This window comes from Rhinolophus sinicus, linkage group LG09, assembly GCF_036562045.2.
Source record: "Rhinolophus sinicus isolate RSC01 linkage group LG09, ASM3656204v1, whole genome shotgun sequence".
Classification (NCBI taxonomy): Eukaryota; Metazoa; Chordata; class Mammalia; order Chiroptera; family Rhinolophidae; genus Rhinolophus; species Rhinolophus sinicus.
In genome coordinates, this window is record NC_133758.1 from 56,449,904 (window position 1) to 56,477,821 (window position 27,918).

The 27,918-nt window shown below is 46.8% G+C and overlaps 1 protein-coding gene across 2 annotated transcripts in view; it reads right to left on the minus strand.

Annotated features, from left to right (window-relative positions):
* Positions 1-18,201, minus strand: part of UROC1 (urocanate hydratase 1) — a 40,799-nt gene extending 22,598 nt beyond the window's left edge. Inside the window, exons 1-9 of one of the 2 annotated variants that reach the window (XM_019719522.2) lie at positions 18,006-18,201; positions 8,544-8,674; positions 7,312-7,405; positions 6,365-6,424; positions 5,924-6,052; positions 5,725-5,786; positions 2,146-2,212; positions 1,912-2,055; positions 682-770 (exon numbers count right to left, since the gene is read on the minus strand). In XM_019719522.2, the coding sequence (XP_019575081.2) occupies positions 682-770; positions 1,912-2,055; positions 2,146-2,212; positions 5,725-5,786; positions 5,924-6,052; positions 6,365-6,424; positions 7,312-7,405; positions 8,544-8,674; positions 18,006-18,131 (902 nt within the window). In that variant the 5' untranslated portion in view covers positions 18,132-18,201. Of the gene's footprint in view, positions 1-681; positions 771-1,911; positions 2,056-2,145; positions 2,213-5,724; positions 5,787-5,923; positions 6,053-6,364; positions 6,425-7,311; positions 7,406-8,543; positions 8,675-16,902; positions 17,026-18,005 lie in introns of those variants that run through there. The other variant, XM_019719523.2, reaches the window with a different exon arrangement.
* Between the last annotated feature and the right edge of the window lie 9,717 nt (positions 18,202-27,918).

A 27,918-nucleotide genomic window follows, 5' to 3' on the forward strand; every position in this document is an offset into this window, starting at 1 on the left:
CGCACAGGCAATCACAGCATAAGTGGGGAGGAAGATTGACTTATGCTGACCCTGATGGAGTCACACTGAGCAAAAGCTCCATCTTTCAAGGGTTCATGTTTACCCAACAGGTGTTTTTTTTTTTAAGTCAAGTGTGTTTTTCCAAGACCCATCAGTTCCAAGTTGTTGTAGTTGTTTCGATCTAGTTGTTTCAATCTAGTTGTGGAGGGCGCAGCTCATAGTGGCCCATGCAAGGATTGAACCCGCAACCTTGTTAAAAACATGGCACTCTAACCAACTGAGCTAACCGGCTGCCTCTCCCCAGCAGATTTGATGAGCACCTACTATGTGTCAGGCTCTGGGTTGAGCATTGAGGTCACAACAGTGAGAAATACAAGACACATTCTTTGCAAAACTGTGGTTGAGTATCAGGAACACCAAGAGGACAACTGAAAATCTGGTAGAATCAAGTGTCTAATCACCAAAGTACACAAACCCAGGAGTTCCCTACACACCAGCAACAATGATCAGTGAGAAACAGACATTAGGAGATCCTTCACATGACTTCCTGCTGTACCACCTCTGAGTGGTCACTTGGTGCAGGGGTGTCAGGCATTGAACAGGCCCATGCAGAGCAGCCCAGTGTCTGGGCCCCTTCCCATGATCTCCCCACTTTCTATGCTCACTTGTCAGACATTGTACCTGAGTCTTTCAATGCACTTGTCCAAGCTGTCAGTCACTTCCATCAGCCAGCCTTGCTGGTGGCGTTTCATGAGGGCTGCTTTATCCACCTACGACCATGAAACACAAGACCACCCAGTTACAAATCACATCGGGTGTGTCATTCTCCACTAGGTAGGTGCCATCACCCATGTAGATCACTCACTTTTATAACACAGCGTCAGGGCAGACATTCTGGGCTGCTTTCCAATAGTCATTCCCCCTCCTGCCTTCCTTAGCAACAGAACCCAGATTGTGTTTAGGGCGACACTGACCCTGTACTCAGTCCAGGAGATGAGCCACAGCCAGGCTAATCACAACTACCCTTTCCTCTGTTTCCAGCTCCCTTGTAGAAAAGGACATCCATTTCATCTAGTACTGACCAATGAGGAAAAGGAGGAGTTTCAAGACATTATTTTCCTGCTAAAATAGAGTCCTTTCTTCCTGCCATGAATATAGATGGAACGGCTGGGGATGGGGCAGCCATTTTGTACCCACAAGGGAAACCCAAGAGACCCTAGAGATGTTAGCCCTGACATCACTGAGCTACTGAATTGAGGCCAGCACAGGTGGTTATGTTAGAAAAATAAAACTCTATTTGTGTAAGCTGCCATAGTTCAGTTTTCTGTTACCTACAGCCAAATGGGCTCCTAATGAGTACAGCTATATATATGTCACAGGTTTAGTATTAGCTAAGTGCAATTCACACTGGTGTGTATCACCAAGGCTTTTCTTAGAGCCACTCACCGCCCCCCACACCCTTCTTGCTTCCCTTCCTGTCCTTGGCACTACCAAAGAAAACTGTGACAGCCACTGAGGGAAAGCAGCCTGCACTCCCCTCTACTGACAGGTGACTCATCTGCTTCCCCCACATGACTGTGAACTGTCTGAATTTGGGGAGTCTACATTAATTTATTCACAAACATTTATTCTTTCCCAGCTATATTCCCAGTATTCAGTAGGGTAAGGGAAGCAGTACCTAGAGGTCAGTTTCATGGGACAGCATCAACAGGCATTGACCGTGGAAAATGATGGGCACTTTGAAGGCAGGAGGTGTATGCTGCCTTACGAACCCATCCTGGGAGATTTTGTGGAGATAGTGAGTGAGGGAGGGAGGGCGAGAAAAGAGAGGGGTATGAGTGTGAGTGGCTCTGGAATGAGGAAGGAGAGAGGCAGGCAGGGAGGAGGACCCAGAACCCCAGCTAGGCTCACCTCTGCTATTACACCGATGCACCCCACAATGGCTGCAGCTTTGGCCTGAGCCCCGCTCATTCCACCCAGTCCAGATGTGACAAAGACCTTCCCAGCCAGGTCCTCAACGCCCAGGTATCTACGCCCAGCATTCAACACAGTGAGCTGCAGGGAGAGGAGTCAGGCATTCACTGTCCATGCCCAGCACATCAACTTTCCGTCCCCCAGGGCCAGGCATGGTCCCCCTTCTCTCACCACTGTGCCATGGACGATTCCTTGGGGACCAATGTAGCAATAGCTGCCTGCTGTCATCTGGCCGTACCTGACCACAGAGAAGGCAAGCAGCGGGGTGAGCCCAGTGCCAGGCACAGCTTCTCCCAGCCACTCACCTTAGATGATTTAAAATGGATTTTTAATTACTCCAAAATGTATCACTACATTCTCCTTAAAAAATAACAGAAAGCATTTTAGAAAAGGTCACAGTCCCCGATTTCTGGTCTCCTCTGGCCTCTCAGACCTTTTAAAAACCAGGTTCCATCCTCTTTAAAACTGTAGCATTATTGATTAAATCACACAGGGGGATATTTAGCTATATTGACAAAAGTTCAATGTGACCCAGCACTTCTACTTTTCATGCTTATCTCCATTGAAAGACATGAACACCACTGTTTATAGCAACTTGATTTGCACTGGCCAAACCCTTAAACAGCTGAAATGTCCATCACCAGGAGGAGAGACATGAACTACAGCATAAGAACACAATGTGTAGTCACAGCAAAGAGAAAGAACATAGACTTCCTGCATGTGATGGGCCCAGTGAAGAAGCCAGCCATGAAAGTACATTCTGCAGGATTCCATTCATACCGCCTTCAGTGACCTTCATCTGGGGAGTCTACCTGCTGCAAGGAAGGCAGGCAGCTGCAGGAGACAGGGTGGGACTTGGTCATCAGCAAGAGGTGCTGGCACAGCTACGCACGCTCCAGAGTTACACAGTGTGCTGTGTGTAAGTTAGACTTCAACGAGCCCATTTAGAGCACTCTTTTGCATAAGGGGTTATTATTATCAGTATTACTCACATAAATGGCCTCATTCTGTAGTTGTTGTTTCTACAGCTTGTTTTCCCCCTAAACACAAGGCCTGTGAGGTTCTTTCCACATCAGCACTCACAGATTGTGTTCACTCTTTTATGTGGCTCCAGGTATGCACACAATGTTCAGAAGCCACAGAATGTTCTCTCCCTTATTGATCAAGGGGATGGCTTCAATTTCGCTACAGGAACAAAACACTGCAGTGACCCACTTCCTATCTGCCTCCCTAGAAACCAGAAAGGGAAGTGCTGGGTCATCTGGTGCAAATATTTAAAATATTAATAAACACCAAAATGCCAAAGTGACTATCACCAGCAATGCATGAGCAAGCCTGTTTCCATCACTTGATAATTAGCAAACATTTGAATTGTTGGCAATGTGATGGGAGAATGACAGCATTTTGCTGTTGCCTTAATTTTACTCTTCCCTGAGGACTGCTGAGGTAAGGCATCTCAAGGGTTTACTGCTACTTGCTTTTCTCCTTTGCAAATTTCAAGTTCATATCTCTTTTCTGTTGAGTTCCTAATCCACCCCAAAACTCCGCCAGCCCCTTTTCTCTTCTAGATCATGGGTAGATCCTGATTTTCACAGATCTGTGTCTAAATACCAAGCCTATCCCATAATTTAGGCAAGGCACAGGACCGCTTGGAACCTCTGTTTCCTCTTCCAAAAAATGGGGATGCAGTACCCTTACCTTGAAAGGTCACATGCATGTTACACAATATAAGAGAATATTGCTAATATAATAAACATCCATCCATGGAGACAGGTAAAACCATCAGAAATCCTCCCCCCGCAACTTAGGTCAGATGGGCGTCTAACCCCTGCCATGGGGTGTACTTCCTGGTAGGCCCGCATCCACTCAAGCAGAGTGTCCAAGGTTGTCCTTTGTGCCACATGCTAACAGTGTCACCTTTATCATTTCATTAATTTTCACACAACCCTCAGTAATTAATATCCCCTTTACAGATAGGATCTGAGTTCCAGGGTTATACAGGGACACATAGCAGGGTCGAGAACTGATTTTAAGTCCTTCTGGTTCTATACTTTGTGCTCAACTGATCAGCTGCATGCTGCTTCCAAGATAACACTTGGAAGTAAAATTGTGGGGTCAAAGTTTACTCCACTTAAAACTTTGACCCCAGTTGCCAGATGTAGCCCTCCTGGCCACCCCCAGCCTGCTGTACTGACGTAGACTCCACCCACAATCTGTGATTGCCTGTTTTCCCACATCCTCCCCAGCACTGGGTGTTATCTGTAGTTTTGTTTTCATCAGCCCAACAGTGAAAAAGGCTTGCTTTCCGTAGTTAGTAATTCTCAGATTCTTGGTGTATTTAAATGTTCCCCTATCTCCACTGAAGATTTGCATCTTTTCTTTAGTTCCATCCTGTATCAATGAAACAGAAGCACAGCAACTTGCTGGAGGTCACAGTTAGGAGGCAACAGAGCCAATATGCAGACCCAATCCTTTTGACACCATGGCTGCTTCCACTTGTACAGCAGAGGTCCTTAGGCTTTGTAATAATAATAACGGCAATGGAGACTACTTATAAGCAACAAAAAAAATAACTGGGTTTCTGAGCCTCAGTTTCTTCCTCCACGAAATGGGTTAATAAGAGTACCTATTTCAGAGGATTGTGTAGAGGATTAAACCTATAAATCCTAGAACAACAAATGGGGTGATTATTATGATTGTATTGTAAAATATTAGCCTGAGGCCTGGTTAACTGGCTCCCAATACTACAGACTTGATCACATTTCACATAGTTATTATTACTTCCAGAGATCCACAAAGGTGTAGCGTTCTTTATAATCCCAAAGAACTGGAGACAAGCCAAATCAGGAGACAAGTGGGATAAATAAATTATGGTTCAATTGAACACCGCAGGTAAAACAAAACCCATGTTTCCTGAAATGGAACAATCTCCAAGCTATATTGTCAAAGGGGAAAGACAAGAGCAGGGGCATCATAATGGTCTAACTATCTAAATCTGCAGCCACATGCTTAAGAAATGTTTGAAAGAATACAGGGGACACTGTGAACTGGGGAGTCTAGGGCGGGAGAGGAATCTCCATTTCATTGTAGCTCTTTTCATAATGTCTGAGGGAAAAGTTTTCAACCCAGAGCATGCATTAACTTTATAGCAAATGAAACGCTAGTGTTCTGCATCTGTACTGGGTTTGAGCTGCTCAGATGCATGCAACTGCCAGAATTCATCCAATGGTACATGTCAGATGTGTGCGTTTCATTATGTGTAAACTTCTCTTCAAAAGAAAAGAACTATAAACAAATATTGAATTCCAGGCTGTAATATTTGAAGCTTACTTTGAAATGCATCAAAACCCAAATTGGACAGGTGGATGGCAAGAGGGATGGATAGATAGATAGACACAGGATACGGTGAGTTTAGTAATGCGTTAATCACAGAATTTTGTTATTCACTGTTAATTCTTTAAATTTTCTGTATGTTTGAAATTGTTCATAATAAAATGTTGGAAAAAGATATTGATAATTGAATGTGACCCAGCACTTGTATGTTCACTCACTTGTAAGTATATAACAATTGTAGGTATACCCATAAAAACTACTAGAGATATACAAATATGAAACTGTACTACAGTGCTGTGATTTTGAGTGTTTTTCAAAATTGTATTTAATATTGCTACATTGTTTTATAATAAAGCATCACTAAGGTGGAAATATATGATATTTATTGATATGATATAAACTGAAATAGAGACTTACATTGTAACCCCTATGGCAAACAGTTTCTCATATTCTGTTCTGGAAGAGTAGTTGGGAATGACCTGGAAAAGAGGGGCAGGAGTCAAGGTCTGGGGGCAGCACAGCGCCCTTGGAAATGATGGGTAAGCAGGTGTCGGAGGCACCGGACTCTCCCCAATGCCCCTGGGTTGGCCCTGTGCCCAGCTGCCCCAAGACCCACCATCCCATTGGTGATGACCAGCCTTGGGGCCCCAGGGCTGCTTGGGAAGAGGCCCAGGGAGTGTCCACTGTACATGACCAGGGTCTGCTCCTCTGTCATCTGCGACAAGTAGGACATCATCAGCCAAAACTGCAAGGAAGAGCAAACCATGGAAGACTCTGTAAGTGGGGGCCCCACAGCAGGCCCCAAGCCACTAACCAGACTCTGAGAGCTCAGTTACGCTGAGCCCCAGTGATCCTGCCCAGTGCCCTGTCCCTCCAGACCTCCATTACACTTTAGTGGCTCCTGGTGCCCTTAGGATCTTTAACATTCCCAAATTGTCTCCAGTGTTGTGATCTCAGGCACCAGGGAGGCATGGGTTTGTAACCTCCTTCCAGGCCAGAGGACATGATGGGGGGAAAGGCCTGGGCATAAGGGGCCAGGTTATAAAGTACAGCATACCTGAGCCCAGTTGCTGAACACCTGCCCATTTCCTCCATAGGTCACGAGCTCCTGGGGAAACTGGAGAAGACATGGTGATGTCTGAGATGGTAGCCTGGGAAAGGAGGGTCCCCACCCGTGTGCTGGGCTCAACAGAGCAAGGTGGCCAGTGGCCCATAAAGAAGGAATAGTGGGGGCAAAGGGAGAAGCCAGAAGAGGTGAGACCCAGGGGCAGCTGCCTCTGCAGGAACATTGGCCCATCTGTGACTGAGGTAAGGGACAGAGCTGGGTTTGGGGTCACTTTGGGAACTCAGCCTGGGTCAGTGTCAAGGGTCCATCTGTGATCAGGTTCTGGGGCCAGAGCCAGGGCTGAGGAAGTTCAAATACAATATTTGGAGACTCACTCCACAAAGTCTATGCTTTCTCAAATATCAAATCTGACGTACAGACTGGCTGTCAAGAAGACCCAGGACAGGTACATGTGGCCAGTCCTGCGTCGTCTATATGTGGCTATCGACCACTTGAACCATGGCTTGTCTGACATAATCAAAGTATAAAATATACCCGATTTCAAAGATTTAGTACACAAAAATTGTAAAATATCTCAATGATTTTTTATTGATTACATGTTAAAATGATAATACTTCAGATATAGCGGGATAAACAAAACGCAGTATTAAATCCATTTCTTTTTACTTTTTCATGTGGCTGTTAGGAAATTTAAAATTACACGTTTCCACTGTACCAATGTTGATGTCCTGGTCTTAGTGCTGTGCTTTAGTTACAGAAGAATCAGCCACTGGGGGTGCTGGGTGAAGGGTACGTGTCCTCTCTGCACTATCATTACAACTTCCTGTGAAACTATCATTATCTCTAAATAAAAAGCTTAAACACATTACATGTGCGTCTCATGTTACGTTTCTATGGGACAGGGCCGGCCCCCGTGCCTCGGTTGCCCCGGGAATTACCTGGGCGACGGCAGGGTCCAGGTTGTTCATGATCATGTGCATGATGGCTGCGGCGGCTCTCGTCCGGCAGGGGTACTGCTCGATCGGGTAGGCCCTGCAAGGGGTGTGCCATCCCCAGGCGTGATGATGGGAGGGCACCAGGCGTCCTTCCTGTTAAAGCTCAGGCCCTCCCTGGCCACTGCCCAGCTGTTGGCCACACAGGTGTGGACAGTAATACCCAGCATGCTGCAGAAGTCACCTGGGAGCTCCCAGCAGGAACAAAGGCCAACCTGCTTTGGTGCTCACCTTGTGCTTTGCACCCCTGCCCTTCCAGCAATGGGGAGTTCGGCCTCTACCCTACCTGGGCCACCCTTCCTCCCTTCTCAGCAGGCTCTAATTGGGAGAATGCTGACTTGGATGCAAAGCTGATGTCTCTACTCTGGGTACAGTTTACTCATTTCTTCTTTCCTTCACACCATGAGTGATCCTGGGCACCAATTTCACAGCAGGTGTCAGGCCAGCAGGCTACAACAGGAATGAGGGGCATGGTTCCTGCCTATGGGGAGAATGCCATTCCCTGGGGTGGTCCCAGGGAAGTCTGGGCTTCTGGCATATCCAAGAACAAAGGTGCTCAGTGTGACACCTGGGCAGGGCAGCATCAGCATCTGGGAACTGTGAGGGGCAGATGCTCCTGCCCCACCCCAAAACTGCTGACTGCACAATGTGCGGGGAGGCCCAGCCACCGCGGTTTCTTTCACAAGGCCTCCAGTGAAGCGCACAATTCAGCGTGAGAGCCCAGATAGGAAGCTTGAGCTGTCTGAAGACACTGGTGGAGCCACCCTCTAAAGTCATCCTCACCCTCTAAAGTCATCCTTGCCCTCTAGCAGGATGATAAGCTGTGAGGCTTTTAGAAAGGGATTTTGCATACAATTTGGCTCCAGAATTGCACAGGATTGACTGTCCAGGATGGTGGGCCCGAGGGACCTGTCTGGTAAGGATACCCCATCTTCTGGCCAGACTTGCGGGCGTCAGCTCTATGCTGCTCATCCCACTGCTGACAACACTGCTACTCCTTCTTTCTGTGTGAGGGGCATTGGCTTAGCATGTCATGTCCACAGTCCTCCAAATGTAAAGAACCTCAATTTCCCCCTCCCTGCTGAGTCTCTGGGGTTCCTGACCTCCAGCACGGTCCTTCCTGTGTCCCTCCCTTCCCACTCCGGGTCCCCTCTAAAGCAGCGCCCACCAGCACTCACCTCATTTCAATGCGGGGGCAGAATCGGTACATATAGATGTGCCCGTACAGTCGCAGCTCCTGCGCAAACTCAGGGGCCAGCAGCTCCTGCACGTCCGGGGGGAAGTAGCGCAGGGCATTCCTCAGCGCCAGCTGGGGGAGGCGAGTGGTGAGGGACAGCAAGAGGTGTAGGGCTCCAGGCCAAACATCCTGAGGCTTCCAGGATGGGCCCACCTTCCCTACCTGGATTTGCCCCTGCTCCACTCAGAAACCTATGGCCCAACCCAAAGACTACCTATTTCTCACCCTAGGCCCATCTACAACATCATCTCCTGCATGAAGCCTTCTAAGCGTTTCTTATCCAACTAGGGAAAACAGCCCGAATTCCCACGCCACACCCCACAGCAGCCCTATCACTCTTCGTTAGATATCTTTGATGTTCTTGGTCCTGCCTCAGGGCCTTTACACGTATCCTTCCTGCTGCCTAAACCCCTTTGGCCACCCTGCCTTCCCTTGGAGGGCTCCTCCCTTCATTCTGGTCTCAGTCCAGGTGCCCCCTCTTCAGAGGCCTGGCTGTCCTTGCCTTTTTGACTCCCAGCCTCTCTTCCCACCTTTGTTTCCTTCTGGAGCTTTTCAGCGTCAGACACACTGTGATTTGTTTATTTCCTTCCTTCCTTACAATCTGTCTTGTTAAGCTCAAGGAGGGCCAGAGTCTTTGCAGACCCCTTCATAACTCTCTTCCTTCCAACACCCAGACTGGAGCCTGAGGGTGGAGGCAGGTGAAGTGGGGGAGGGGCCTAGGGTGATGACCTGGTGTCTGGATGGACATTGAGGCCATTTATTCATTCAGATGACCATGAAAAGCAAACCACTTGGAGGGTGAGGGGAGAGGAGGAACTGAGTATGGTGAATTTATTCACTCATTCATTCAATGAATATCTATTGAGGGGAGAGGTGGTAGGAGGCTCAGAGAAGACAGGTGAGCTTTGGACATTAGAAGGCAGGAGGTGACAGGAAAAGAAGCAAGGCCCTAGGACTGGGTCCTAAGGACACCAGCATTTGAGCAGGGGCAGAAATGTCAGTCAACAAGCCCTGGAGCTGGAAGCCTAGCCAGGAGCATGGGTACCCTGGAGGCTGAGAGCAGAGGCCTCGGAGAGGAAGGACAGCCTGTTCATCGTGTCCAGAGGCCAGACACAGTGGGCTAAGACCTGCCCCTGGGAGGGAACGACGGGTGTCACTGGGGCCTGAGGGGCAGGTGGGGTTGGAAGAGAGAGGAGAGAGACAATTCAGGAAGCAGAAGAGGGCAAGAGCAGGCAAGGGAGAAAAGGTCAGTTCAAGGAATGTGAGAACCTCGAAAGGGTCTACAGAGCCATTCCCTCACTTAATTTTCACGTAGAATAAAAGCATATAATCTCTTCTCTCTTGGAAAAAACCTGATCAGAACTATGAGTTTCTCCCTTAAAAACAGGAATACACCCCCACAGGAGTCTTTCAAGGCCATCAGGCATAAGAATCACCCAGAGTGTTGGACCCACCCCCAAAGTCTGTTTCCATTCCTGACAAGTTCTGGGGACCCCACTTTGGGAACCACTACAGGACAGCAAAGAGAATGAACAATCCACAACTACATGCAGCAACCAGGATGAATCTCCTGCCCTCATGTTGAGTGAAAGAAGTTGACACGAAAGGGACATACTGCATAAGCCCCAGGACACACAGTTCAAGAGCAAGTGTGGCTAAGGTATGCTGTGAGAAGTTAGGACAGTAGTTATCCATTGAGGTTGCGGCCTGTTCCCTCGGGGGTTTGGGCTGCTTTTTGTGCATGTTACACCTTGGTACAAAGGTTGGTTTGCTTTGTTTTGTTTTGTTTTTAAACTGGTGTATAGCTTCTAATGAGAGCTTGCCAAGAGAAAAGGAACATAAAGAAGTTTCAAAAGCAATATATGTTACACACACACACACACACACACACACACACACACATCACATCACACACGACTACTACTACTCTGAGGGTCCTAATATATTCTATCCTATTCTAACTTCTTTTATTTCATTTTCTAAAGAATATTGGTTGCAATGCCCTAAACTAATTTCGCAACCTGCTAGGAGGTGGCAGCTGCAGTCTGAAACCACTGTATTCACTGTTCTCGCAGAAATTCAGGCTTCATTACTCAGGCTCAACTTGGTATTTTACCAAGGTGCTAGATGAAGAAGGTGGGTTAAATATGTTTGCAACATTGTTCAGATAATCACGTAAGTCAAAAACATAACAAAGCTTACTGTCAAATTAATGACTTTAAAATTATGTCAGTAAATAGAAACGACTCAGCCATTCTATGAAATGTATTTAAAGGTTGTACGAAATTCAATCTGTTTTAAAATGAAGTGTTTATGCATGTGTCCCATAAAAGGGATTCTGGCAATTTCAGAATCCTAAACGCAGCACAGAAGCTGTTTATCTATTTTTCCTTTGTATAAAGTTTCAATTTTATCACCATTGAATTTTTCTTTATCCCTGAAATTCAGTAATTTAGCTTAGATATATCTTTTGTTTTTTAATTAGAATTTATTGGGGTGACAATTGTTAGTAAAGTTACATGGATTTCAGGTGTACAATTCTGTATTACATCATCTATATCTCACATTACGTGTTCACCACTCAGAGTCAGTTCTCCTTTCATTACCATATATTTTACCCCGTTTACCTTCTTTTAGAGCCCCCCTACCCCTTTACCCTCTGCTAACCATTATTATCTATGTCTAAGAGTTTTGTTTCTTCATTTGTCTTGTTCTTTTGTTGTTTTCAGTTTTATATACCACATATCAGTGAAATCATATGGTTCTCTGCTTTTTCTGTCTGACTTATTTCGCTTAGCATTGTAATCCCGAGATCCATCCATGTTGTCACAAATGGTACTATTTCATCTTATGCCCGAAGAGTATTCCATTGTGTATATATACCACAACTTCTTTATCCATTCATCTATCGAAGGACACTTTGGTTGTTTCCATGTCTTGGCCACCGTAAATAAAGCTTCAAAGAACATTGGAGCATATATGTCTTTATGGATAAATGTTTTCAGATTTTGGGGGTAGATACCCAGGAGAGGGATTGCTGGGTCATATGGTAATTCTATTCTTAATTTTTTGAGGAACCTCCACACTGCCTTCCATAACGGCTGCACCAGTCTGCATTCCAACCAACAGTGTATGAGGGTTCCTTTTGCTCCGCAGCTTCTCCAACACTTGCTACTATTTGTCTTAGCTTAGATATATCTTATTGTCAACTATTCTACATCAAGTTTCTTTTTTTCCTTTCGAGGATAAATTATGTCTTTCTATCTGCAAATTCATTTGTGTAACTAGTTCAGGAAAGTTTTCTTCTATATTTGTTCAATAACTTTATCCCCTATGTCTAGAGTTACATAATAGGCATGCAATAATTATTTCTTGAATGAAAAATTTTAAAAGAAGCAGCTCTGTTTGCTGGATTCAATACTCCAAGTCTCTGCTGAGGGTGGGGCAGTTCTCGGTATTGAGATGAGAAAATGGTGCTCAGACAGGTTGTGTGAGTTGCCCAAGGTCCTGCAGCAGTCCTGGGGCAGGCCTGGGGGAAGGCCCAAGTGCCCCTGGCAACCTCAGCTTGGGAGGAGGCTCAGCAAGGACAAGCTGAGTAGAATGATGGGGTCAGCCACTTCCTGCTGAGGACAGAACAGCAGGCACAACCAAGTGTGCCCCTGGCTCTGCCACATACTAGCTGTGTGAGCCTCATTTTCCTCCTCTCTCAGAATGGCTGAGCCGTGTAGTTGGAAGGATTAGATGACATAATGTGCACTGCCCGACTCACAGTGCCAGGCCTCTACCCAACTATTCTTTAAAGACCCCAAGCCAGAACTTGGCGAGTATTTTTTGCTTCCTGCCCCTCTCCAGTTTTTCATTTTCCTTGTTTGCCAGTCTTCAGTTTGACATCAAATGCCACAGCACCCATAGGGAGAGCCAGCTGGAGCCCTGCTTGGGAATTCACGCTGTGAGTGATCAGGTGGCATACTGTGTTTCCCTGAAAATAAGACCTAGCCAAACAATCAGCTCTAATGCGTCTTTTGGGGGGAAAAGTAATATAAGACCCGGTCTATGGTATAGTAAAATAAGACCAGGTCTTATAATAATTTCTGCTCCAAAAGACACATTAGAACTGATGGTCTGGCTGGGTCTTATTTTCGGAGAAACAGAGTAATCACACAATGCTACCACAAGCTCTCCATACTCAGTCTATACCAAAGGGTGGGCTACGCAGCATATAGAGTGTCAGAGATGGGTTTCCACTGGTGAGATTGTGGCCTATTAACTACATAATTTGTGGGATAAGTGGGTTCTTACTGGTGAAATCAGATGTATTCAAGACACATATATTGGACAGAATATTTTAGAGACCACTGCACTCTCACCCCTACCCACCCCCACATTGCCTGACAAGCTCAGTGGCCTGTTCCTTTAGGGCCAGAGGATTAATTTTTAAAAGGTCCTATGTTCAGCCACTGGATTGGAGGATTCCGGGCACCTGATAGTGTGGTAGGCACAATAATGCAGCCCACAGATGTCCACATCCTAATCCCTGGAACCTGTGAATATACTACCTTACATGACAAACGAGACTTTGCAGATCATATTAAATTAAGGCATTTGAGATGGGAAAGCATCCTGCATTATCCAGGTGGGCACAATGTAATCACAAGAGTCCTTATAAGAGGGAAGCAGCGGCTCAGAGTCAGAAAGACAGATTTGAATTTGCTGTGCTGCTGGCTGTGAAGATGGAGGAAGAGGCCACAAGCCAAGAAATGCACAAGTCCAGATGTTCTGGACACTCTAGAATCTGGAAAAGGCAAGAAAATGGATTCTCCCCGAGAGCCTCCAGAAGGAACGCAGCAGTCCTGCTGCATTTTTTTTTTTTAACTTTACATTTTACAATATATTTAATGCTACTGAAAGTATATTATGTGAACATAATCCAGGACAATCTGATATGTCATATTTGTGCCCCCAAAATGAGTCAAGACACTCAATAAGAAAGCAAAAGCACAAGAATGATTTCAACATTAGTGCACTAATATTTCTTGCTTTTAGCCTACTGGAATCCATTTCAGATTTTCAACATCTAGAATTATAAGACAATAGATCTGTGCGGTCTCAGGCCACTTTGTGGTGATTGGTTACAGCAGCTCTAGGAAATCTAAGAAGATAGTGAGAGAATCCTGTCTTGGAAGTAATGTTACTTCTACCAAGACCAAACCTTTCCTGGGTGGTGGCTGATCACCTACAAGGATACCAGCCTGCAACTTTGTTTACCTCCCAGGACAGGGAGGGGTGCGCGTGTGTGTGTGTGTGTGTGTGTGTGTGTGTGTGTGTGTGAATTTGGCCTATGCCTTACTTTTCGTCCTAACCTGGCAGTGAACCTGAAGGGCAAACATCACCCACCTGAACGTTTTTGACAGTCACTATTTCTACCAAATGATGGCCATGATCCAACTGGTTTGGCCTTGTTTGAATCACCCCCATCCCCGAACCCCATTAGCACAGCTCCATTAGGACCCTCAACCAGCCCTGGCCTGACTTTCTGGGTCCAAACTGGCTCAGGCTTTTCTAGCCAGGGATGGGGAGCCTCTCTAGACGCTGCTGCTTCAGCACTCCTGCTCTCCAAGTCTTGGGGTGCACCAGAGCGTCTGCTACATGGCATATGCATGCACCCCTTCCCTGAGCTTCCAATTCCCTCTCTGTAAAATGAGTGCAATGACACTTCATAGGGCTGTCTTGGAACTAACTGAACTGACATGCCTACAACAGTGTCTGGCACACATACATGCCGCATGAGTGCTAGCTATCAAAATGATCATCTCCCACACTCACAGACCTCCATGCTGCCAATTGTGTACTCCAACGGGGCCTCCATCCACCCAACCCCCTTTAGGAACTGTAGAAACTTCTATACTCTCTGGGGTGTATTGCTAAGCAGCAGTCCATGTCCTCACCCAGAAACCTTCATGGGTTCCCCATTACTTATCTGATAAACTCCACACTGTTCTTGGCATGCAGGGTCCTCTATTACCACACTGGACCTGGCTCTCCAAGGTCAGCACCCAGCTCAGGCTTATACACCCAATATACTCTGGACAGTCCCATCTCGGCATCTTCAGCTACTACCTCTCTTTGTCTCTAAACGGTCTTCTCATATTTTCCAGACTAAGAACCTTGCCCATGTTGCCAAGACCACCTCCTCCAGGAAGACCTACTAGGTTTCTCCTGCCTTCTAAACTCTTGTAGGATGTTGGTTTGGGCACTTAGCCTATACTCTTATATAGTCATTCAACAAACAACTGCTGGTGTCACTGAAGATCCAGAAATGAGCCCAACAGAGCCCTATACTCAAGAAACTCAGGACAGTTTGTTAGTAGTGATAGGAACCCAGACACATGTGAGAGGTTTCAGATCTGGTGTATCTGATGCTCAGCACAGGCCCTTTGAGGTGGGGCAGAACTTGGGGAAAAGGTCAGTAAGAGAAAATTCATATGACGGAGGGGGGAATGTTAAAGACATTTCTAATAGGGGAACTGGTCATAGTATATGACTAAATATTCCTCTGCACTGTAGAAGTCGTCCTGTGCTCATGTTGAGTATACATTGGCTAAAATGTTATACACAGTACATACTCTATATTTAAACAGATAAATCTACTTTAAGAAAAGCAAAGAGTGAAGCACATTTTAGGTTATAGAAATGAAATATTATAAAAGTTAAAAGAATGGGAGCAACTTTAAATACACCAATAATGAACATTCTCAAAAAAAAGAGAAAAAACTAACAAAGGAGCATTTGAGATCTTGCTTCCCCACATATCATCAGTTTGGCTCAAACAAACTCTTATAAAAATTTAAAAACAACAACGACAACAACCTAGGGCGGCTGGATGGCTCAGTTGGTTAGAACGCAAGCTCTCAACAACAAGGTTGCCGGTTCAATTCCCTCCATGGGATGGTGGGCTAAAGATTGAAAATGGCAACTGGACTTGGAGCTGAGCTGCGCCCTCCACAACTAGATTGAAGGACAACGACTTGGAGCTGATGGGCCCTGGAGAAACACACTGTTCCCCAATATTCCCCCCAAAATTTTTTTTAAAACCCTGAAAAACCTAAAATGTATAGAATGCTTCCACTTATATTTTTAAGAAGGACACACGCACAACTTGCACATGCATAACATGTGTCTGGAAGGATACACCAAAAAAAAAAAAAAAAAAAAAAAAAAGTGACTCGGGGAGGTGGAGTGGGGAACTTACAGTTTTATAATATTTAACTTGCTTATCTCCTAAAATTACATTTCAAAGTTTATGTCAAAAGCCAAAGAAACACATTTGAATATAAAAAATGAGCAAAGTAAAGTATAAATTGAGCTGCTGCTAACGCTCTCACTGGGTTTGGGAACTGTCTAGGAACCTTGTCTCTCCTCCACAGGAGAAAGTGTTCTCACACAGCACACTTCTGTGACCAGATGTGTGGGTTTTTCCTACACTGACCAAGTCTCTGGCATTAGCTGGGTGTCTTACAATTCAACTCAACTCTGACATTATCTATCTGGAGTCCGCACAGATCCCACAGGTTAAGGGCTCAGTCCCACAAGACTGCCCCCTCCTTCAGATGCCAATCGAAACTCCAGGTTGTCACCTGTACTTTTGACCAACCACTATCAATCGGGGTTCCCATAACCCCCTCCAAGGGTTTGATACTTTACTAGAACTCAGGGAAACATTATGTTTACTGGCTTATTATATAATAAGAGGTATGATATAGGATACAGATGAACAAACAGACTAAAAGATACACAGGATGAGGTCTGGGAAAGGGGTGCTTCCATGCTCTCTCTGAGCTTGCCACCCTGCACCCAAGCACCTCCATGCGTTCAGCAACCTGGAAGCTCTCTATACCCACCTCTAGTTAGGGATTTTTATGAGGACTTCAGCATGCAGGTACAATTAATTATTAATTCATTATCCAGCCCCTCTATTCTTTCTGGAGTGTTCAGGGTGGGGCTGAAAGTTTCAAGCTTACATATATTTATATTTATACACATATATTTCTTATTATTTCGCAGGTACCAGCTGAAGGCCGGCTAACTCTGGCACCCAGACAGGAGATTTAGCCCTTTCAACAACTCAAACTCCCCAGACCAACAAGTCACCCCTATTCCAAGGGCTTTGTGCCCTTCAAGCAAACTTATGACAAACACAGGTAAAGCTGAGGTGGCCTCTTTTCCTCAGCTCCCAAGTGCCCTCATCTCAGCACAAGACACAGTGGAAGCCAATTACCAGCACATAACCATAAGGGTGTCACCTGAGATGACATGGTGCATGTGGCAGGGTCCTTCAAGCTCTCTTGTCAAAGGTCAAGGCATTGGCGCCCAGCAGGGGAGGTGACCCAGGGGGAGAAAACAAGAACCTCTGCTTTGACGTAGCTGAGCGAGGCCACATAAGCTGAACAAAGGGCAGCAGAGAGTCCTGCCCCCACCCTCCCCCCATGCCTACTCCTCCCAGTCCCACCCCCAGCACTCAGCCCCCACCATTCCCCTGTGCCCCCCAGCACCCTGTTCTCCCTTTGTGGGAAGCACTTGGTGGAAAGTGTAGGGGCAGCCCCACAAAGGGGAGCAGTCTTTATCCAAAGTGGGGTGGCTGGGTTCCTCTCTTGACCTTTGTGCTTATTGGTATTTTCTACTTGCCCCACACTGTTCCTGAAATTATTGAGCAATTTTGAGCAAAGAAAAAGCAGGAGAAAACTATTTATATAACCGTGTACTTTATTTTATCTGGTCTCCTCCACTACCCTGTGATGTAATTATTTTCGTCTCCCACTTACAGAGGATATAAGCAGAGTTCCCAAACAGCTACTTGCCTGAAGTGCTGTCAGTGATCAAGAGGGGCTGCCTGGTCTCTTAGCCAGCTCTCACCAGCACGCCCCCACCCCCTGCCTTCACGAGGGCTCTAGCCAGCTGCAAACTCACTGGAAGATTTGGGGGAAGAGAGTGCTCCCATAAACTAAAACAAAGAGCTAATCTACTACAAGGTAGAACTTCAAAGCCATGTGAGAGCCTGGGCCAAGAAGGTACATATATTGCTGCTGTACATTTGGGGCACTTCATGCTAGTCCCAATCCTCCTAGGACTGGAGGCAACCACAGCACCACCACTTACTGGCTGGGTGACCTTGAGCCTCAGGGTCCTCATCTGTATACAGGGACCATAATCCCACACCCAAGGGTGGCCATTGGGGAGAAAATGAGGGATATGGGGTGTGATGGAATCTGGGTTTCCAGATCTCCTGCCACCCCTAATGGGTGCTCCTGAGACCCCCCAGCCTCAGCTCAGCAAGAAATAGGGGTTACCCACCTGGGACCATACAGAGGGCAAAGGGTCCCAGCAGGAATGGGGCCCAAATTCTTACCTGCTCCTCTGCAGGGCTGAGGCCGGGGGTCCTGACTGGAGCATGGGGCACCCCAGCCCAGCGTCCTTGGTTCTCTGGGAGGGGTCTCAGGGGCAGGCCAGAGCACAGTGCCTGGAGAGTAGACATGTCTGGCTGAGACTGAGGCAGAGGCCGGCTCTGTGGAGAGGCCAGGGAGTAACTGGGCAGTCAAGGTCTCACTGGGAGGGAAACTCCAGCCCCAGGGCCACCTCCTCCAGCCCTTCATTGGGTCCAGGGCCTGCAGAAGGAGCCATGTGTAGGTCATAGGGTCACTGGCCCCTAGGATGGCTGCCTGCACTGTTGACTTGGGGGGGCAGTGTTCTGGGGAGAGTCAGACTTCATACAGGGGAGACAGCTAGGTGGGGGTTCATTATCCCATTAGTGGGACTTGAGGCGTTGTGATTTTAGGGTATGACTTTAGGAAGCTGGTAGGGCTGTATTGTGGGGGTTTGCTCTGGCAGTCTTATGGGGGATTCACACCAGGGAGGCGATACTGGGGTTTATGTCTCAATGATGGGGAGCCCTATGACATTGAACCTGGCACAGAGTGAGGGATATGAGCAGAAAGCAGCCAGTGCCCCTTGTACCCCTCTCCCTGCCACGTGTGTGTGTGTGTGTGTGTGTGTGTGTGTGTGTGTGAAACACAGCAGGAACCCACCCAGCAGCAAGTGTACCCTCTTCAGCTCCCACTGCGGTGCACACTGTTTTACCCCTTCCCAGAAATCCATGTGATGGGCCTGCCTAGAGATGGTCCTTATCCCCAGTTCCATTAATGACTCTGAGAGAAAGTGCTCCTCGTTAGCCCTGAGCTATGGATGAGGAAACTGAGGCCCTGGTCTCACTCACACAGCAGGAAGTGACTGCAGTCGCAGTTCAATCCCAGTGGTCCTGGAAAAGCAGCATACCTGGGTGTGAACACAGCTCAGCTCCTGACCAGCCCTGTGACCTTGGGCCCTATCCCAATCTACACAAGTGTGTGGTAATTAACCACTCAGGCTGCAGGAGGCACAAATCAGTTATGTAAGCACCTAGCACCCCGCCTACACCAGAAAGGTGAAAAAAACAGCTAACACCTTCCAAGTGCTCACTCTTCTGAGCACACCACGTGAACCAGCTCACTTCATCCTCTCTTGCCTGTGGGCTTCACTGTCCCATTTTATGGATGACCAGACTGCATCTACGCCGATGTCCTGGTTGTGATATTGCATGATAGTCTGCAGGAGGTTCTCACTGTGTATTATTTTACACAATTGCATGTGAATCTGTAAGTATTCCAAAATAAATAGTTTAATTTTTCAAAAATTGTACAAGCTATTTGTAAGCATGATGATCTCACAGATGTTAAATATAGCAGACTGGTATGTTCAAACCCTAGCTATACCACTCACGAGCTTGTGTGTCCTTGGGTAAGTTACTTAGCTTCTCTGGGCCTCGGATTCCTCATCTGTAAAAAAGCAATAACAGTACTTACCTCATGGGATATATCTGAGGATTAAATAATACATGGGAAGATCTTAACACAGTGCCCGGCACAGAATAAGTACCAGATAAGAATAAGATATTGTCATTTTTCTAATTGCTGCTGCTATCAAAAAACCAAGGAACTGGGTTGTCGTGCGGGAGACCCTGCTCGCTGCGCCATTTGTCGTGGAGGAGACTCTGCTCACTGTGCCATTTGTTGTGCGGGGCGGCCTGCGGGGTCTCTAGTCCCGCTCCACACATAACAACGCAGGATATGGTGAGGCCAAAGAGGAACACCCACAGAGCCATAGGTAAGGGAGTCATACCACTATGGTCTCACTGGAGGCTGGGCCCACCGGACGCGCGACCTGCCGCCCGCCTTTCCGCCAACAGACTGACGACTTTCCTCCACTCTCCTCGACTCTGTTCCTCTGCTCTCTTCCACTCTCCTCGGCTCTCCTCGGCTCCTTGGCAATCCTCGGCTCTCCTCGGCAATCCTCAGCTCTCCTCGGCTCTCCTCCGTAGCCGCAGCAGTTATACTAGTGGCCAATCGGCTAACTGGCCACAGCCGACGGCCAATCAGTCACAGTTGATGGCCATCCACTACCCGATCCAGCACCTTTCCACGTGAGGCCAAGAGCCTGTAAACTACTTTCTGGGGCTCTGTCCCCACACTCCACCCCTACAGGGTCTCACCTCACAATCTACGCGACAAGCGTCTTCCACGAGGGTCCCTGTCCGTACTAGCCTACTGACACCTACGGACAAAAAGAAAAGGTAGTCTTAGGAACCAACAATGGTAAATCCCTTCCATCTGGGAGGATAAATGCTAGCTTTTTGTCCTGGGAAAGGAGGGTCGCTGCCACTGGCACCTTTCCTGGTTTGTGGTACGAAACCTTTATGGCAGTGCTTGGGGTCCCTTGCATAGTTTCAACATGTAACAGAACAGGGGACCCCATAGTAGGCCATAGTGAGAGCACGTAGTTTCCTCGCAAAATCATCCCAGTATCGGGACCTCTGTATACTACAGTCACTTGCGGCGGCCACTCAGCCACCACCCCTGGCGTCACTTGCAAATCATGAGTCAAACAGGCCCCCCATGGGGCTATCAGACCCAACCACTGACAGTGGGGGCTTTTGACCTGCCAGGGCCAAGTCCATTGCTGCCGTTCCCCTGCTTTCAAGCATGTGGGTGCTGGCAGCAAAATGTTCCCATTTCTGCCGTAGCCTGGCTTAAATCATGAATTGAAAGCACTGCAGCATGCAAGGGTGGCATCACCTTATTTAACTCCCTGTAGTCCACAGTCATTCGCCAGGTCCCATCTGGCTTCTTGACAGGCCATACCGGGGAGTTAAAGGGACTGTGAGTTGGCCTCACAATATGTGCCTTCTCCAATCCCAATATTGTATGATCAATCTCCTCCTGCCCTCCTGGTAGGCAGTACTGTCGCACTGTAACCAAGCGCCCGGGCTGTGGCAACACTTGAGGAGGGTGGTGAGCATGCCCGCATGTCACCGCTTTCACCACCCGGATCCAGAGACGGAACTCTCCTACCGACGTCTGTAAGCTGAGGCCATGTAGCACGTCCACCCCTAGAATATACTCCGGAACGGGGGAGACATAAACCTTGTAGGTGCGAGGAGGAAGGCTTCCTATACCCAGTGGTAAGGAAATGGCTTTCACAGTCAAAGTTTTCCCCCCGTAGCCATCAATGAAGATTGCTGGTCCAGGGAACAGTTCTGGGTTCCCATAAACGAGACTGCAGTCGGTGCCAGTATCAACTAGAGCCAAAAACCTCTGTACATTCGAAGGGGACCAATGTATGGACAGTTCCACGTGGGGCCTCCGGTCCCTGCTCGTCCCCTCTGACCGGGTACCTTGGCCCCACCCCTAATCAAGCTGAAAGGAGTCGGCCTCAAGCGGCTGCATGAAGTCCTGGAGGGACACGGGTCGCGCTTTCCCAGACTCCTCCTTTATGCTTCTCCGGAATTGTTGTTCCGGACGCAACTGTTTCCAAAGTTCCAGCAGGAGTGCATTGGGTTGTCGGTCTATTTTCTTCCTATCGACCCCTGCTGCCACGAGATCACGCCACATCTGTGCGCGTGTTACTCTCTGAGGCCCGCAACCTCGCCCAGTTACCTTTGGTTTGGGCTTCCAGGTCTCAACTGCGCGGACCTCCTGTCTTAACTTCCTTCGCCTCCGGCTTTCAACATCCCCTAGGGTGCCCATGGCAGTTGTAACTTCATGGATCCCTCGCCCTACATACGGTGTAAGAATAGCAACCAAGGATCGAAAAACACTCGCAGGTGCAGTGTCCAAAACCAGATCTCTCATGCTGGCAGTAAAAAGCTCGTCATCTGGGCCCTGCATGTTGAGGTTAAAAATAGCATGTCTCATACCCATTTCACGGATTATTTGCGTAAGTTCTGTATATGACTGCCATTGACTCACAGTGTCTGGCAGCTCGCCAGCCTGTCCCCATACTGTGCGTACCGCAGCAGTGAGCCACTGCATTAGAGAATGGTTGCCGTGGTTGTTGGCCAATCTATGGCAGTTTTGTAACTTTTGTCGCAGGGACGGATGCGCTGTCATGAAGGCTAGCTTTTCAATCTCACCTGGGGAGCAGAGAATGCTGTCTGTTCCCTCATCCCATAAATGTAATAGCCAAGCTGAGACTGGCTCTCCAGGGCGCTGTCTGTACCGCCTCCCCAGCTCCTGCAGCTCAGTGGGAGTGTATGGGGTGTAGGTCATGAGCTCAGTCACAGCTGGGTTGCCGGCAGCAACGCCCCCGGGGCCCAAAGGTTGCTCACGTTTTACCCTTTGCTTCAAGATTGGCTGGGCTTGGGGGTTGGGAGCTACATTGTCTCCACTTGCTTCCTCCGCCTCTGCCTCAGAGTCTCCACTGTGGGGCCCCTGTTCTAACAGGCGGACCCGGGCTTCCAGCGCTTCCAACCGGGACACCTGGTTCGGCACCTGGGCCATTTCATTAAGCCCATTTTTTGTGTTGAGACTCAAGGCCGTGAGGAACATCCAGCCCATGCGGCCGGCTGTAGCCTTCTCCTCCTCCAGCAACCGCTCATCCAGAACCTGCAGGGCCCTCTCCACACTGGCCAGAGAGCTGTCCATGTCCTCCCACCTCTCCTTGGGGGTCCAACTCCTGAAAACAGTGGCCACCGGGCACTACACACTGTGTGGGGGCCACACATCCTCCTGCCCAGAGTCAGACGCCATTCCTACCTGGTTGAAATCTTTCTCACCATGCCACGTGTCTAAGTGGGTGGAGGCTTCCTTGTAAGATGTCCACCACCCTCAGATACTAAGGCCGCAGCAAATCAACAAAAGGAGGACAACACCTTCTATGGCCAAGAGGGTGATGTGCCAGCTGGAGGCTTGAGTCTCCCAGGCAGACCGCGCCTCCCATTCCCGGTGTCGCTCCTCATGGGCCTCCCGAAGCTGGGCTCTCACATGCACAAACCGCTCCACCATGCTTCGGTAGGTTTTGGCCGGCACCATACCCTGCTCGCTGCACCATTTGTCATGCGGGAGACCCTGCTCACTGCACCATTTGTCATGTGGGGTGGCCTGAGGGGTCTCTGGTCCCGCTCCCCACATAACAACGCAGGATATGGTGAGGCCAAAGAGGAACACCCACGGAGCCATAGGTAGGGGAGTCATACCACTATGGTCTCACTGGAGGCTGGGCCCACTAGACGCGTGACCTGCCGCCCGCCTTTCCGCCAACCGACTGACGACTTTCTTCCACTCTCCTCGACTCTGTTCCTCTGCTCTCTTCCGCTCTCCTCGGCTCTCCTCAGCTCCTCGGCAATCCTTGGCTCTCCTCCATAGCCGCAGCTGTTATACTAGCGGCCAGTCGGCTAACCGGCCACAGCGGACGGCCAATCAGCCACAGCCGACGGCCATCTACTACCCGAGCCAGCACCTTCCCACGTGAGGTCGAGAGCCTGTAAACTACTTTCTGGGGCTCTGTCCCCACATGGGTACACAGGAACTGGGGAGAGATGGGGAGGGAAGGAGACTCACTGTGAAACTCTGGTGTTTTCAACATTGTAAGTGTACTAAATACCACAGAATAGTACACTTTAAAATGATTAATTTTGGAGGAGACGTCCTCAAAATGGTGGCGTGAGGTGAGCCTCTGTAAATCTCGCCTGGAATTTACAACTAATCGAACAACCATAACTCCACAAAGGACTCCCTGCATAGCAGACAGGCAAGACGAAGAGGCTCATTACTGAATTCACCTAAAGGTGCGTGAATCGTGCAAGCAGGGGAGGAGGGAAGGGAGAAGTACGGAGACAGAGCCGCGGGGGAGCAGGACGCAGACCTAGCTCAGTGCTCCGAGCTCCCTGCATCCCGGAGCTACCGCAGCCACGGGAGAGGGAAGAACTCGGACTGCTAAGACTCTGCTTATGGCCCATAGGGCTGAAGGGGCAGCATATAACACGGCTGAACCCAACGCTCACGGCAGAGACCTCAGAGAAAAGACTGAGGGAAGAAGGCTGAAAATGGTGGTTTAAGCCCTCACAGCCGAGCAGAGAACAGAAGCCTTTCTGCTCTCTGCAGGGACGGGACGCCCCCTCCCTACCCTCCCAGAGCTCATTCCGCCCCCACCTGCCCAGTGCTAGAAGCGGAACAGTAGCAGTGTCAGATCAAAAGAACAGAATATTTGCTGTTCTGAACACTGTGGACCGCAGACACAGATTCGCAGCCCAACCAGTTCCAGCAAAGGGGATGGAGCTGTGGAAGCAGGACCGGCTATGGTGGTGGTCGCCACCATTGCTCTGGACCACCTCTCACAACTCACCCCGCCCCTGGCCCCACCTATCTGGGAGGATCCCTGCAGGAGTAAACAGAACTGCTGAAAAATACGGGCTAAGATTCCGGTGCAGGAAGAGCTTTGGAAGTTCAAAAGCTCTCCGCATACCCACACTGACACTGCGCCCTGTGACCCAGGCGAACTATTAACAGAGGAGAAGCCCGTCTCCCAGGGAATCCCCCCATTGTGGGAGGAGCTGGAATACTGCAGAGAAAACATAGCACTACCGTGTGAGAGAGAAAAAAAATGCTGCAGTCAGACAGAAAATAAAACATTCTACCAACAAGTACTGGAAAACAAAAGAAAGACCTCTTCCTATTTATCTGTTGCAAAAGCCACTCTTGTAGATGTCTAGGAAGAGAAATAATAAATCACTAATTGCCATGAATAACCAAGGCAACAAGACAGCTCAGAAACAAAGTGAAAAGTCTCCAGAAAAGGAACTTAAAGATATGGAAATATGTGACTTAAATGACAGAGAATTCAAGATTGCCGTTCTGAAAATACTCAACGAAATGCAAGAAAACACAAAAAGGCAGTTTAATGAACTCAGAAACACAATCAAAGAACAACATGAGCATTTTATGAAAGATTGAAATTTTAAAAAAGAACCAAATAGAATTTCTGGAGGTTAAGAACTCAATAGAAGAAATTAAAAATGAAATAGCCAGCTTAGGTAGTAGAGTTGACCAGAGGGAGGAAAGAATCAGTGACATCGAAGATAGAAACCTGGAAATGACACAGATGGAAGAAGAAAAAGACTTGAGACTTAAAAGAAATGAAAGAACTCTACAAGAACTTTCTGACTCCATCAGAAAGAGCAATATAAGAATAATGGGCAGACAAGAAGGAGAAGAGAGAGAGAAGGGAACAGAGAATATATTCAAACAAATTGTCGATGAGAACTTCCCAAACTTGTGGACAGAACTGGATCCTCGAATGCAAGAAGCAAATAGAACACCTAATTACCTCAATCCCAACAGGCCTTCTCCAAGGCACATTGTATTGAAGCTGTCTAACATCAACGACAAAGAAAGAATCCTCAAGGCAGCCAGGGAAAAGAAGATGGTAACCTACAAAGGAAAGCCCATTAGATTATCATCAGATTTTTCAGCAGAAACTCTACAAGCCAGGAGGGAGTGGAACCAAATATTCAAACTATTGAAAGAGAGAAATTATGAGCCAAGAATAATATATCCAGCAAAGATATCCTTTAGATATGAAGGAGGAATAAAGACCTTTCCAGACATACAGAAGCTGAGGGAATTTTCTAATACACGACCTGCACTACAAGAAATACTAAAGGAGGCTATTCGACCACCATCAACAGGGACAATTTGTGGCAACCAAAACTCAAAAAGGGGGAGAGTAAAGGCCTGAACTGGAATACGGGAATGGAGAAAGTAAGCATGCTGAAGAAAATGGAATACTCTAAATATCAAACTTTCTTTTACATAAACTTAAGGGTAACCACTCAAAAAAAAATCCAGAACTGAAATATATACTGTAATAAAAGAAGAAACAGAGGGAAACATCATAGAATACCACCACACAGAAATAATAGACAACAACAAAAAGGCAAAGAAACAATGGAGACACAGCCTTACCAGAAAACTAAAGATAGAATGACAGGAAATCCTCACATATCAATAATCACCCTAAATGTAAATGGACTGAACTCACCAATAAAAAGGCACAGAGTAGCAGATTGGATAAAAAAAACTAAACCCAACCATATGCTGTCTCTATTCTATGCCCCCAATCAGGGAGCACCGAAATATACCAAGCAACTACTAACAGAACTAAAGGGAGAAATTGACCAAAACACAATTATACTAGGGGACTTAAATACATCATTGACAACTATGGATAGATCATCCAAACAGAAAATAGATAACGAAATAGCAGCCCTAAATGACACATTAGATGAAATGGACATAATTGACATATATAGAGCACTTCATCCTAAAACAACAGACTATGCATATTTTTCTAGTGTACATGTACTATTCTCAAGGATAGATCATATATTGGGACATAAAATCAGCCTCAGCAAATTTAAGAAGATTGAAATCATACCAAGCATATTCTCTGATCACAAGGCTTTGAAATTGGATATCAACTGCAAAAAGAAAGCAGGAAAAAACACAAATACATGGAGATTAAACAACATATTTTTAAAGAATGACTGGGCCCAAGAACAAATTAGAGGAGAGATCAAAAGATACATAGAAACAAATGACAATGAAAATACATCCTACCAAAATTTTTGGGATGCAGTGAAAGCAGTTTTAAGAGGGAGATTTATATCATTACAGGCCTATCTCAAGAAGCAAGAAAAATCCCAAATAAATAACCTCACGTTGCACCTTAAAGAACTAGAAAAAGAAGAACAAATGAAACCGCAGGTCAGCAGAAGAAAGGAAATAACAAAAACCAGAGCAGAATAAATGAAATAGAGAACAAAAAGACAATAGAAAAAATTAATGTGACAAAGAGCTGGTTCTTTGAAAAGATGAACAAAATTGACAACCCTTGGCTAGACTCACTAAGATAAAAAGAGAGAAGACACTGATTAACAAAATCAGAAATGAAAAAGGGAAGTTATCACGGACACCACAGAAATACAAAGGATCATCCAAGAATACTATGAAGGATTATATGCCACCAAATTCAATAACCTAGTAGAAATGGACAAGTTCTTAGAAACATACAGCTTTCCTAGGCTGAACCATGAAGAACTGGAAAATCTAAACAGACCGATCACCAGTAACGAAATTGAATCAGTCATCCAAAACCTTCCCAAAAGCAAAAGTCCTGGACCAGATGGCTTCACTAGTGAATTCTACCAAACCTTCAAAGAGGATCTAATACCAATCCTGCTCAAACTCTTCCAGAAAATTGAAGAAGAGACAGTACTCCCTAACTCATGTTATGAGGCCAACATTACCCTGATAACAAAACCTGGTAAGGACAACACAAAAAAAGAAAACTACAGACCAATATCTCTGATGAATACAGATGCAAAAATCTTAAACAAAATTCTAGCAAATCGAATACAACGATGCATTAAAAAGATTATTCATCACGACCAAGTGCGGTTCATCCCCGGGGCACAGGGATGGTTCAATATCCGCAAATCCATCAATGTGATACATCATATAAACAAAATAAAGGACAAAAATCATATGATTTTATCAATTGATACAGAAAAAGCATTTGACAAGATACATCCATTTATGATTAAAACAATCCAATGTTCATTGCAGCTTTGTTTATGGTGGCCAACACATGGAAACAACCAAAATGTCCTTTGATAGATGAATGGATAAATAAGTTGTGGTATATATACACAATGGAATACTATTCAGCGGTACGAAAAGATGATATAGGAACATTTGTGACAACATGGATGGATCTTGAGAGTATAATGCTAAGCGAAATAAGTCAGACAGAAAAAGCAGAGAACCATATGATTTCAGTGATATGTGGTATATAAACCAAAAACAACAAAAGAACAAGACAAACAAATGAGAAACAAAAAGTCATAGACACAGACAATAGTTTAGTGGTTACCAGAGGGTAAGGGGGTGGGG